Source organism: Lutra lutra, chromosome 4 (assembly GCF_902655055.1).
Source record: "Lutra lutra chromosome 4, mLutLut1.2, whole genome shotgun sequence".
In the NCBI taxonomy this organism is placed as follows: Eukaryota; Metazoa; Chordata; class Mammalia; order Carnivora; family Mustelidae; genus Lutra; species Lutra lutra.
In genome coordinates, this window is record NC_062281.1 from 159,200,464 (window position 1) to 159,212,902 (window position 12,439).

The 12,439-nt window shown below is 45.8% G+C and overlaps 1 protein-coding gene across 8 annotated transcripts in view; it reads left to right on the top strand.

Annotated features, from left to right (window-relative positions):
- LOC125096937 (BEN domain-containing protein 5) overlaps positions 1–12,439 on the top strand; it is a 1,594,254-nt gene that overhangs the window by 1,401,070 nt on the left and 180,745 nt on the right. For 6 of the 8 annotated variants that reach the window (XM_047724115.1, XM_047724119.1, XM_047724118.1 and 3 more), the window contains one exon: positions 1,615–2,155. The exons of the other annotated variants lie outside the window; for them this stretch is intronic. In XM_047724115.1, coding sequence (XP_047580071.1) covers positions 1,615–1,772 — 158 coding nt within the window. In that variant the 3' untranslated portion in view covers positions 1,773–2,155. Of the gene's footprint in view, positions 1–1,614; positions 2,156–12,439 lie in introns of those variants that run through there. 8 annotated transcript variants of the gene reach the window in all.

A 12,439-nucleotide genomic window follows, 5' to 3' on the forward strand; every position in this document is an offset into this window, starting at 1 on the left:
GGAAGGGCTTGGCACTGGGGGTGGCAGCCACGGCCTATGCCTGTACTCACCCTCTTTCTGCAGGCCTCTGACTTCTCTCACCCCAGTGGAGGGTCAGCATGGGGTAGGCCCTGCAGTTCCTCAGAGCATGACATGCTGCATCTCCAGTAGGACTGCCTGTTGTGGGCTGGGCTGGTAGACAAGATTTTGTTTATCTTCCATTGCCATTCTGTAAGAGTGGGTCGTGGTTCCTGTCTCAGAGGTCAGGAAGCGCAAATTCAAAGTAGTTAAAATTCTTGCCCACAATTATGTACCCCAGTGCCACATTCCCCATGCACTCTTCCAGTCCCCTCACATCCCCTCAGGTTTCCCTGAGAAAGCAGTCACTCATTCACTTCACATAAATTCGCTTAACCTTGCCCCTCTGCAAGCACTGTGCTAGGCCCCGGGAACAAGCAGTTGTGGTGCATAAGAGACTTGTAACAGCCCCACAGAGGTGTAACACTACGGTTTGAGGAAGGCTTGCAAAATGTTGATCTCCTATGCTCCATCACAGCCTTAAGAAAGATAACCTGTGGCTTGTCATCCTTGGTTATGAGGTGAGGAATCTAGGGCAGTGATTTGCCTCAGGTGGGCACCTGAGGCTAGGAAGTGGACTGAAGTCAGGCTCGTCAGACCGCGTCGGAGGCTTGCTCTTGGCTTCATCACACTGCAAATGTCAGACTCCGTAAGAGTGGCCATCCTCAGCCTCAGTACTAATGACCACAATGAGATGCCACTTCCCACCCACCAGGTGGTCAGAACCTTAATAACCTCACAGTGTCAGGTGCTTTTGAAGATACAGGGCAACCCGCGCTTGCATATGCTACTATTAGGGGCAGCGCAACCGCTTTGGAAAGCAGTTCACCGGGTACCACCTAGCAAAGCTGAGCATGCACACGCCCTAGCATTCGGCAGCTCCGCACGGAGGTCCGTGCTGGGGATCCGCCTGTGTGAGCGCTCCACGAGACACACGCTGGGGTGTTCGTGATCGCAGAACACTGGAAACCATCCAGGTCTCCACTGACCATAAAATGGATCAGCAAATGGTGGAGTAGTCCTTTCAAGAGCATACTGCCCTCCAGTGAAAATGAATGAGCTGCAGCTTCCCACTTCCACTCGGGTAAATCACGAAATGTTGAGTGAAAAATGTTGAGTGAAAAACAAAGTCAGAAAGATATTTGAGGTGTGGATACCCTTGTAAAACAATTAGGAAACAGGGAGGAGTAAACAATATGTTATTTAGGAACATATACACATGTGATAAGATAAGAAGAAAAGAACAAATCCAGAAGAGTGCTTCCCTCTGGGGAGGTTGGGCTTGGGAGGGGACCCCAGGGGACCAATGATGTCTTATTAAGCTGGGTGGTAGGCACACGGATGTTGTATCCTAATTTTTAAAGGATAAACTTACAGTTTCTATCTATTCTTTTCTAAGTACACTTGTGATGAAAATTTTAAAATACAGCTCTGCCAGACACGAGAATTGGTGTTTGGGAGGGATGTCAGGAGGCCCATTTTCTTTTTGCCCCCTTAAAAGATTGTACTCCAATCCACCATTAATCCTTGGCTGTCTTGTTTCTTTCCCCTGTCTAGAGTGTTTGTATGACAGAATAGCACAAGAAACTGTGGATGAAACTGAAATTGCACAGAGACTCTCCAAAGTCAACAAGTACATCTGTGAAAAAATCATGGATATCAATAAATCCTGTAAAAATGAAGAACGAAGGGAAGCAAAATACAATTTGCAATAAACTTTGGATTTTTCATAAAGCCTTATCGTTTTTCCTTGCGTGGCTTGTGATTTGCGGGCGATGGTGCTGTCCAGATCAGACCCCACCGTGCATGGTGGGATGTGGGCAGGGAGCCAGCAGGTTTCCAGGGTCATCGACTTGCCCTGAACTTGGACTCCCCATTCCAAAGAATTCAGACGGATTTGCTGAGACTCAGGCAGCAACATGGCGCCAGCATCATTCTGGGGATGGGGAAAGTGCTGTCTTTTCGGAGGGGGATAAAGTGTCTCTGAGTTGCCTATCACTTGACTGAGAATTTGAACTAATATTTTTACCATTCAAGGACTTCTATCTCTGTTCCTCTATTTTGTTCTATAATAAAGCTTCATTAATTCTTTGATGTAGACAATCATTATCCTCATTTATTTAAGGATATCAAGTGTACAGAGGAGGTGACCAGTGTCCTTTGAGGGGTGGAACATTCAGGCTGAAAGCAAGAAAATTCCTAAGGGGTGTGGTTGCTGTCTGCAGATCCGAAGGGCTGTCTCGAAACCAAATTACTTTCTCATACTTCAAAGGACAGATCTAAGACCAGACGCCCTTTTCACTCAAGATGATCTGAGATCCAGCTTCCTTGATAAGTTGAATCCATCTCTGTAAAAGGGTGTAGGGGGCGGTAATGTGAGAACTGGTCCGACGTTACCTTCAGGAAGTAGGGGGCAATGTCACCCTGTGTCAGTTCGTTTATCCTTTTATATCTCAAATGATCTTTCAAGTTACATAATTTTTATCTCACTCAGCAACTGCTTCACTAAGGTGCCTGGTGCACAATCTGGCAAACCACATTCGATCTTCCTGTTGATTTGCACTTTCTGTAATGCCTGTGAAGTCAGCATGGTGTATTGGAAATGGCAAGGGTTTGGGGCTGAGCGCCTGGGTTCCAAGCCTGGCTTCCCTGCTTGCTTTGGGCTTAACCTAATCTCTTGAGTTTCCGTTTTCTGTTCCATAAAAAGGAGATGATATCTACCTTACAGAGTTGCTATAAGAATTCTTTACGTATATATAAAGTGTTCAATAAATGTTGCCAATTATTATTTTCTTCATTTCTGGTTATTGGCTTTTAGGCATTGGTTGGAAAACTTGGGCCTCCGTTTTCTCTAATGCTTGATCCACCAGACCACTGAAGATCTATAAGCCAAAGGTCACGGTCACTGGGTTAAGTAGGGGAAGTGGCTACGTCTTTGAGGACTTTTATTTTAGTAAATGAAAGAATCCTTTGTAATGTGAAATATCGTATGCTTGATAACAGAATGTGTAGATGTGAATTTCCTTTTATGGCATTTCCCCAACTTTCTACAAACTAGCAGTGCGATCTTGGGCTGGCTGCTTAACTTCTCAGAGTCCTTATCAATATAATGAGGAAAATAATGTCTACCTCACAGGCTGTATGGATAATTAAATAATAACATAATATATGTCAAGACTTTTGTAAGTGTTTAACACAGTTTAACTCGTTTCATGAGTAAAGTTTGTGACACTTGGTAGCAGTGTTTGATTAATTCATGCTATTAAAATGGGTTCATTTCAACGGTGTGGGCATGAGTAGTGCGGAATGCATGAAAGACTGGGGAAAAACTACGCATTATTCTTGAGCTCATCGCTTCTTCTCCCTAACCACAGCGGAGACACAGACACCCAGAAGCTCTGTGCATTTCCCTTCAAAGACTATTACCATATGGTACCCACTTTATAGGTGCTTTTAGGTTGGTGGGGGAAATAGTCGTGGAAATACATTTTAAAACGTTATAAGAGATTTGAAAGTGCTTTGTGTAATGTATATTGCCTATAGTAGGGACAGACCAGGGTGTGAAAGATTCTGGGATCTGCATTCAAATCCTGACTTTACCCCTTCTGGAAAGGTCTTTTGGGCTCTCTGGGGCTCATTTCTTTTAAAGTGGAGATAATGATCCCTAACTCAGGGTTGTTGTGAAGAGTACTCCAGGTAATATCTGGGAAAAGGGCTCTGCAAATCTCAAAGAACCACACAGATGTTAGTTACTTTTAGCTTAGAAGGCAGAATAAAGTCAAAAGTGGGTGTGACAAGGAAGGACACAGAACCAATTCTGATGGGAAATCAGGAGAGGTTCATACCCTACTTAGACTGAAAGGGTTTTGAGCCCCTCTTGTGTACCCAGTGCCCTGTTACTGTCATACAGGGGCAGGACCATCATTCCTGTACCTGCACAAGTGAAGAAACAGGCTCAAAAAAAAAAAAAAAAAAAAGGCTAAATAGCATGTTGGCCAACGTCTCAGATTTGTCAGCAGTGAAGTCAGGTCAGAATCCAGGTCTGTGCACAAACCCCCTTGTCACCTCCTCCCTGAAAGGTGAGTGGGATGTTAAGGCCTGGGCTGAAACTCTAGGACTGTAATTTCAGGGTATATTTAGAGAGACCCAACCTCCGTAACCAGTGGAAATCAGTCTCATTAATTGAAGCCATTGAAGGAACTATAGTACCATTTAAAAGGATTCACAGTTTTATTACAGATACATAGACAAAACTCAAATCATTTGGTGTGGTAGAGAGTTTCCAAACATGTCCAATATTAAGAATTTGCTGAGGCTTAAATTACAGACTTCTGGGCTGTGGCTTAGTGAGCTCGAGTCAAGAAGTTTGAGATGGGGCTGGGGCTGTATTTGAACACAAGCACCTCTCTTGAGCAGTATCAGTCCAGTTGAAGTCATTTGATGACCTGCTTTACTGGAGGAACAAGAGTGTTTCCTACATAAAAAGACATGCTTCCTTCTCCAGTACCTGAGGATGCCTGAAACAGAGTAAATTCCCTTTTTTTTTCTTTAAAGATTTTATTTATTTATTTGACACACAGAGATCACAAGTAGGCAGAGAGGCAGGCAGAGAGAGAAGAGGAAGCAGGCTCACCACCGAGCAGAGAGCCTGATGCGGGGCTCGATTCCAGGACCCTGGGATCATGACCTGAGCTGAACGCAGAGGCTTTAACCTACTGAGCCACTCAGGCTCCCCAGTAAATTTCCTTTTGAGTAGCTGAGGCTCCACCCCCAAAGTTTGTTCCGAGTCACTCTTTCCTGATCACGGAGTGCTGAGCCGTTGGACAAGATGCAGGTGACTTTCATTTTAGGCCCCAATGAGCATCCCCTCACTTTCATACTTAGGTTCTTTCTTTTTGATTCCTGTGACAGGCCGATGAGCTGTGGAGGACAGGACAGTCAGGACTCAATTGGCAGAGCCTGGATGGATGGAGTTTGGGCACTGTCTTCACAAGTCCTGGCAACAAGTTCTTGGTTACCAGATGAAACGGAAAGATATGGCTTGTTTTTATTTTCTGGCAAAGGAACGTGTGTGAGTGACCGTTCTGTGCCTGTGCATTTCTTGGGTGCATTTCAAATTATGACTTGCTTTTGTAGTTATAAAGAAATAAAAGCCACTTCATAGAAATTTTTGGGAAAACGTTCCAAATTGGGCTACTACAAGCATTGCGATATATCTCTTGTAGTCTCTTTTTCAAGGCCTGAGTATGTATTTTGCATACCTGTGATCATAGCCTATTATCAGGTTTGCAGCCTTCCCTTTCCATTTACCATGTTTCCCTGCTGCTCCGTGAAATGTAACCGTCCATTCCAACATCCACCAAGTTGACGGACATCAAGCTATAGTGGAGGAAGCCATCTGCTGGGCTGTGGGGCTAAGATGGAGGGCTGCCAGCTCCTGAGGGAGGCCCGCTGCACGCACAGTCCAGGACAGGAGGCAGGGAGAGCCTGAGTCTAGAGGTCCCCACATTAGAGTTCGTTTCCCAAGTCTCGCACGGACTGCCTCTCCTGACCTGAGTTCCGTCCTCTTTCTGAACGCCAGCTTCTTCATTTGCAAAATGGAGGAAATAATGTCCCATCGTGGGGTTGTTAGAAGGACTGAGAATGTAATTAAAGCACCAGGCCGGAGTGGACAAAGGGCCGCCAGGATGAGAGCTGACATTCTTCTCCTCTTCTCTCCCCACAACCATTCAAGTCCTCCCCCAAGTGCCCCGGTCCAGTCTCCAGCCTACTCTGACCTCTTCTTACATGGTGACCTTGGCTTTCACACCTGCCTTTGGCCCTCCAGACAGCTTGTGCTTATCCCACAGCACTTGGTGCTCCTGGGCTTTTCCTTGTGCACAACAAGCAGCCCCTCCCCGCCTTCCGGCTCCCCTCGCCAACCTCGACCCTAGCCTCACCACCCAGCTGCCCATTTGCCCTTCCTTGTCCTTTAAGTTATTTATAAACAAAACTCAGGGGAAGGTTTTTTGTGTGCACAGTTGGTTTTTTTTTCCTTTATATTTTCTATCATTTTCTTAAGGTCGTTTTACTGGAGTCAAAAGGAATGACATTTTTTTTCCTTTATATTTTTAATTTTTTTATAAACATATAGTGTAGTTTTATCCCCAGGGGTACAGGTCTGTGAATCGCCAGGTTTACACACTTCACAGCACTCACCACAGCACATACCCTCCCCAATGTCCATAACCCCACCCCCCCTCTCCCAACCCCCCTTCCCCCAGCAACCCCCAGTTTGTTTTGTGAGATTAAGAGTCACTTACAGTTTGTCTCCCTCCCGATCCCATCTTGTTTCATTTATTCTTCTCCTACCCCCCAGCCCCCCACGTTGCATCTCCACTTCCTCATATCAGGGAGATCATATGATAGTTGTCTTTCTCCGACTGACTTATTTCACTGAGCATGATACCCTCTAGTTCCATCCACGTCATTGCAAATGGCAAGATTTCATTTCTTTTGATGGCTGCATAGTATTCCATTGTATATATATACCACATCTTCTTTATCCATTCATCCGTTGATGGACATCTAGGTAGGAATGACATTTTTTTTATCAGTCTTGATACATATAATGAGTGTGACCATGTTTTAAATTATTTTGCCGCCTTACTAGGTGAAAATTAGTATGTCATTATATTTTCTTTGATTACTTCTGAGATTGCACATTTCCCCAGAGTTTGGTTTCTTGCTTTCAGAAAACAAAGCCTTAACCTGTGAGCATTTCCAGCACAATCTATTTCATTTTCATTTTCTGTGTTTAGTTTTCTCTGGACAAATGTGTTTACATTGGGCATATAATTTTTACTTTTATATCTATAAAGAGACATGTCAACAGATACTTTCATCCCTTCTTTTGAAGGAATTGATCAGTTTGTGCCAAACAGCTTCATAGGCTCATGGAACTTCTGGGTCAAAAGTGCAGTTGGAGGTCCTCTACCCAGATCTCCTATCCACTATAAGCAAATGCCTTTCTAGACCGTTCCTGAACACCTCCAGGCACGGGAGTCATCTTCCTACCCAAGAGTCCATCCAGTTATTGCTGTCACCGAGATGTTCTTCTGCTGAGCTAAAAATCTACTTCCCTAAGACTTCTAAGGTCATTCACATTCTCTCTGAAGTCACAAGAACACTTCTCCTCATAGCCCTTTTGCTGAGTTGAAAGTGGCAATTTATGACTCTTCACCAACTAATTAGTTCAAATTCCGTTTTACCATTTTCACATGAGGGAGGATGTCCAGGAAAGAGTGGGGCTTCTGGACTTAGACAGCCCTATGTTTGAATTCTGACCACCACTTCCTAGTATGTGACCTTGAGCAAGTGCTTAACCTCTCTTAGCGTCAGTTTTCTCATTTTTTAAAATGGGAACCTAATACCTACTTGCCAGATGTATGAAGGGCTACATAAGATAATGTGAGTAAAGCAGCAAGCCATTCAAAATCTCTCAAAATCCTAAGACTTTTTTTTTTTTTTAAGATTTTATTTATTGGGGCACCTGGGTGGCTCAGTGGGTTAAAGACTCTGCCTTCGGCTCAGGTCATGATCTCAGGGTCCTGGGATCGGGCCCCGCATCGGGCTCTCTGCTCAGCGGGGAGCCTCCTTCCCCCTCTCTCTCTGCCTGCCTCTCTGCCTGCTTGTGATCTCTGTCGGTCAAATAAATGAATAAAATCTTTAAAAAAAAAAGAGCAGAGAGCCCGATGCGGGGCTCGATCCCAGGATCCTGAGAGCATGACCTGAGCCGAAGGCAGCGGCTTAACCCACTGAGCCACCAGGCGCCCCTCCTAAGACTTTTTTTTAAAGATTTTATTTATTTATTTGACAGACAAAAATCACAAGCAGGCAGAGAAGCAGGCAGAGAAAGAGGAAGGGAAGGAGGCTCCCCGATGAGCAGGGAGCCTGATGCGGGACTCTATCCCAGGATCCTGGGATCATGACCTGAGCCGAAGACAGACGCTGAACCACCTGAACCATCCAGGCGTCCCAATCCTAAGACTTCTGACCATCCTGCTTACTCTTCTATGATTGTGTCCATAGATGATAGGGTTCAAGACCAGACAGGCTCTTTAGGAAGGGTCTGAGCGGCACTAACTAGAGAAGGTTGTCACCTCTTCTGCTAACATAACGCTGTCAATGTGGCCTATGTCTGAACTAGCATCTCCTGTGATAGAATTGTCTCCGGTGGAGTGTATGGCCACCAAGCTTTCCCCTGCTTTTTCTCTTTCGCTAACACAGTACTTGTCCCTTGAGCTCAGTGTTAGAAAAGGAGCATGGGTCTTGGAGCCAGAGAAACTAACACAAAACTCAGATCCTGACTTCAGTCTTTGTTAGATTAGAGGAAATTGGTTCAGACTATAATGTCCCCACCTTCTCCTTTATGCAGTTGTTGTGGGGATCATACTGGCCTGCTACAAGGGCAGATCTATAGTCCCTGCCATCCCAGTTCCAGGCTTCAGTATAGTGCTCCTTTTTGTTCCCTTTTTCCTTTTAGCAGCTCTTTATCTCACACACACACACACACACCCATTCAAGTGTGTGTAGTTTTTTTTCCTTTTTTTAAATTTTATTTATTTATTTGAGAGAGAGAAAGAGTATGAGCAGGGGGAGGGGCAGAGTGACAAACAGATTCCCCACTGAGCAGGGAGCTCAGACACGGGACTCCATCCCAGGACCCTGAGATCATAACCTGAGTCAAAGGTGATGCTTAACCGACTGAGCCACCCAGGCACCCGTCAAATCTGTGTTCTTAGGTATATTTCTTAAAGGAAATACAGGACTTTGCATTTATCCCTCTTCCATTTCATCTGTTGGTTTCAGCCCAACATTCCAGCTGGTTGAGATCTTCTTTTCCATTTGTGTTTAAAATACAAAACAGAATTTGAGGAAAACCAAAGCCAAGAAAGAAAATCTAGCCATAATCCCAAGAACTGAGCCCAACTGCATGTCGCTCCTGGGAGCCCCTCCTGTCTGTCCATGGGCAGCACCTCTTTGTTCCCGGTGGCTGGCCAGTCTCCTAGGATCCTGCCTTGCTCATCCAACATCATGTGGCCAACATTTCCTCCTCTGCTGCCCGATTTGCATAGCTACCATTTTAATGCCCTTCCCGGTATTGGGCTGTGATTACGTTCTTATCTCTTGTGTGCGTTTTGCTGTCTCTAGTGTCTTGCTATTAGAGATAATGCTGCCATGATCGTTTATGGTTGTTTGTTTCTTAAATTCCCAGGACTGAGCTAATTGGGTTAAAGGGCAAGGACATTTTATAGTCCTTTCCATGTGTTGTATTGCTTTCCAAAAGGTTCAGCTATGTCTCGAGCAGGGTAGACATGCATGTGTTTGGGGAATTTTTAAAGAAGCATGGTGAATTAGCTTTCTATAGAGATGTACTTCTTCAACTCCTTTCTAGGCTAATTGTCTGGCATGCATTTGGGTATGTGAGATCCTTACAGATTTAGATTCTATGATATGCCCTTTCTCCCAGTTTTGTGGTATGTATGTATGACCTTTTGCGTCCTAACCAAATTATCGAAAAATAATGCTTAGTTCAGTGAAAAGAAAAGAGCCATGTGGTCCTCCACTAAAGACCCTCTTCTCGTCACCAATCAGCCTTTTCTGAACTGGGTTATTCTAGTTAGTAGCTGGGATTCCTCCATCTAGTGAGATCATGTAACGGCTCTGAGATGTGGCATTTGAGCTTCCACCTGAAGGATGAGAATGGCTGTCAGCTGACCATTTGTCTGTTGGTCCGTCCCTCCCTCTGTTCATTTTACATGTGCTGTATGTCTAGCCTGTGTCCAGCACTCTGACAGGCACTGCTGCTCAGGTCTAAGCAGGGAGTCACACCTCAAGTGTGGCTCCAAAACCTGTTCTTTCCACTATTCCAGAATGTACTCTTTTAGCTCCATCCGATCGGACACCTGAGGATATGGGCATTTATGTTTCATTAGAAAGGGGGGAGAGATTCCGTATTCTGCCTCACTGTCTGTATCCAGAAGTTTCCTCCATCAGTGATTATAAAATTCATTCAGTCATTTCAGTCATTCGGCAAATAGTTATTGGGTGCCTACTGTGTGTCAGTCACTGGTCTAAATGCACAAAGGGCTTAAACTCTGACAGAGGTGGAAAGGGATAGGGAGGAAGATGAACAGTAAATATAATAAATAAGAAAATTGCAGAAGGTAGTGAGTGCCCTGAGAAAAGGAAAAGCAGGGCGGAATCAGGGAGACCGTGTGCAGTGAGGAGAAGGCTGGCCCATCAGTGGAGTGCCAGGGGAGGCTCATCCAGACCGTGAAGGCTGAGCAGAGAGCCCAAGGCTCTGAGGTGGTCAGCACGGGGTGGGCAGCCCTGCAGGACCCTTACCGTGGGAGCTGGAGGGATCCCAGTGGTGGGAAGTGAGGGGCATTAAGTATGTCTTGTCTGCCTGGAGCCTCGGTTTGACTCAGACGGGAGGAAGGGAGTGGAGGAGAGGAGGAAGGGTGGATTTTGACTGGTACATGGAGACACTGTATGTAGCAACCAGCAGGATCCTAGCATAAAAGAAGCATTCTCATGAAGAAAATGAAACAGGAGGCTTCAGAAAAGATGGGCACTCGAAGGAGGTGGTGGTGAAGAGTTCTCCCTCTGGATCCCTCCCTCTGGTCCCTCCAGAAAGCTAGGGGTCCCTTGCCCTGGATGGAGGGGGGGAGCTGGGAGCCAGGCAGTTCTAGGTTTGAATCCACGTCCCCTCTCCTGCTACATGAGTCCCATGGGTTCCTGGGCTTCCGTTTCCACATCAGAAAAACGAGAACCGTAATTCTCACTCTGTAGTATTGTTGGAAGGACAAAATGAAGAAGCAAACTAGCTAGCTCCTGACAGAAACATGGGCCCTGGGGAGGTGCTCAGCTGCTGGTGCCCTGACGGCATGTGGAAGCAAAGGGATCCTTCCACTGATGCGTCGTGTCATCAGACGTGGTGATAGCGACGCTGGGCATCCTGACTAGCTCTGAGACCTGGCAAGCCGTGTGTGTGTGTGTGTGTGTGTGTGTGTGTGTGTGTGTGTGTGTGGTGTGTGTGTGTGTGGTGTGTGTCGGCCTCTTTTCTCCTCTGTGGTACAGCACCAATAACACTGCCTCTGAGGGTTTGCTCTAGCATTTGGTGAAATCCCAAGTGAAAGTGTGTGAGCAAGAGCCTGACCCTGAATAGGTCCTGGTTAAGTCCATGTCCTTTTGCTGGGTGCAACACCTCAGGTCCCTAGCAGGGCATGCACCTGTCGTCACCCTGGCAGGCCCGGCCCCCACCCTTTGCACAGTAAAGCTTGGAGAACCAGTTTTATCTAATGAAGGATTATCCAGATGCTATAGATTATCAGCCTGTGTCTCAGCCCAGGGGTTTCTAAAAAGAGAGCAAAATGGTCAGTGCCAGCATGGGGGGCCTGGGTCTGGTGGACTGGGTGCTCGTCAGATGAATGAATGAGAGAATAAATGAATGGCTTAATTTTTATTATATTGGCGAATAATATCAAAGATGTTACTGCTTGTGATTCCTCATAGCAGTTCTCTGATATGTCTTTATTTCAAAGATAAGGAAACAGGCTATAAAGAAGAGTAATTTGAATTTCCTGAGTTACATAGTTAATGGATGGAACTTAAACCCAAATGTCCCGAGGCAAGATCCAATGCTCTTTCCCCTCTACCGGTGGTTCTAAAACTTCAGCCCGCTTCAGAGTTTCCTGCAGGGCTTGTTGAAACCCAGATCACAGGTCCCACCCCAGAGTTTCTGATTCAGCAGGTCGGGTGTGAGGCTCAGGAATTTACATTTCCATCCAGCTCTCAGGGTGACAGCCATGCTGCTGATGTGGGGACCATGATTTGAGAATCACTGGTCTACACAAAGGCACTTTTCTGCATTATAATTATGTTAAGTGGCACGTAATTACATCTTGGTGATTTCATACTAATGTGCCATGACCAGCAGGAGGTATGGATGGAGGGCAGGAAGGTTGGACAGAATGGTGAGGCTCACAGCCAACTCAGCAGCCAAGTGCTTAGTGACTCTGGAGGTGAGTCTCACTACTTTGGGACTCACTTTGCCATGTGGAAATGGGTTTCCATCTGCCTTCCAGGGGTGGTGGTAGATTGGATGATGAGGTGGTAGATTAGAAGGGGGACTATTTCAAGGAATCAGTAGGGCAAAGCCTCCCTGTTTCAGTCATCTGCTGTGCCCATTTCCAGGTGTCAGGGACAGGAAATAGAACAAAGAAAGAGCCAGACCCCCACATCCTCCCTCTACACCAATACCCTCCTGCCCCAAACAATAACCGGAATTATTGACAAGTACCTATATTGAGTTGTGGATTTTCTGTCTCTGTTCTTG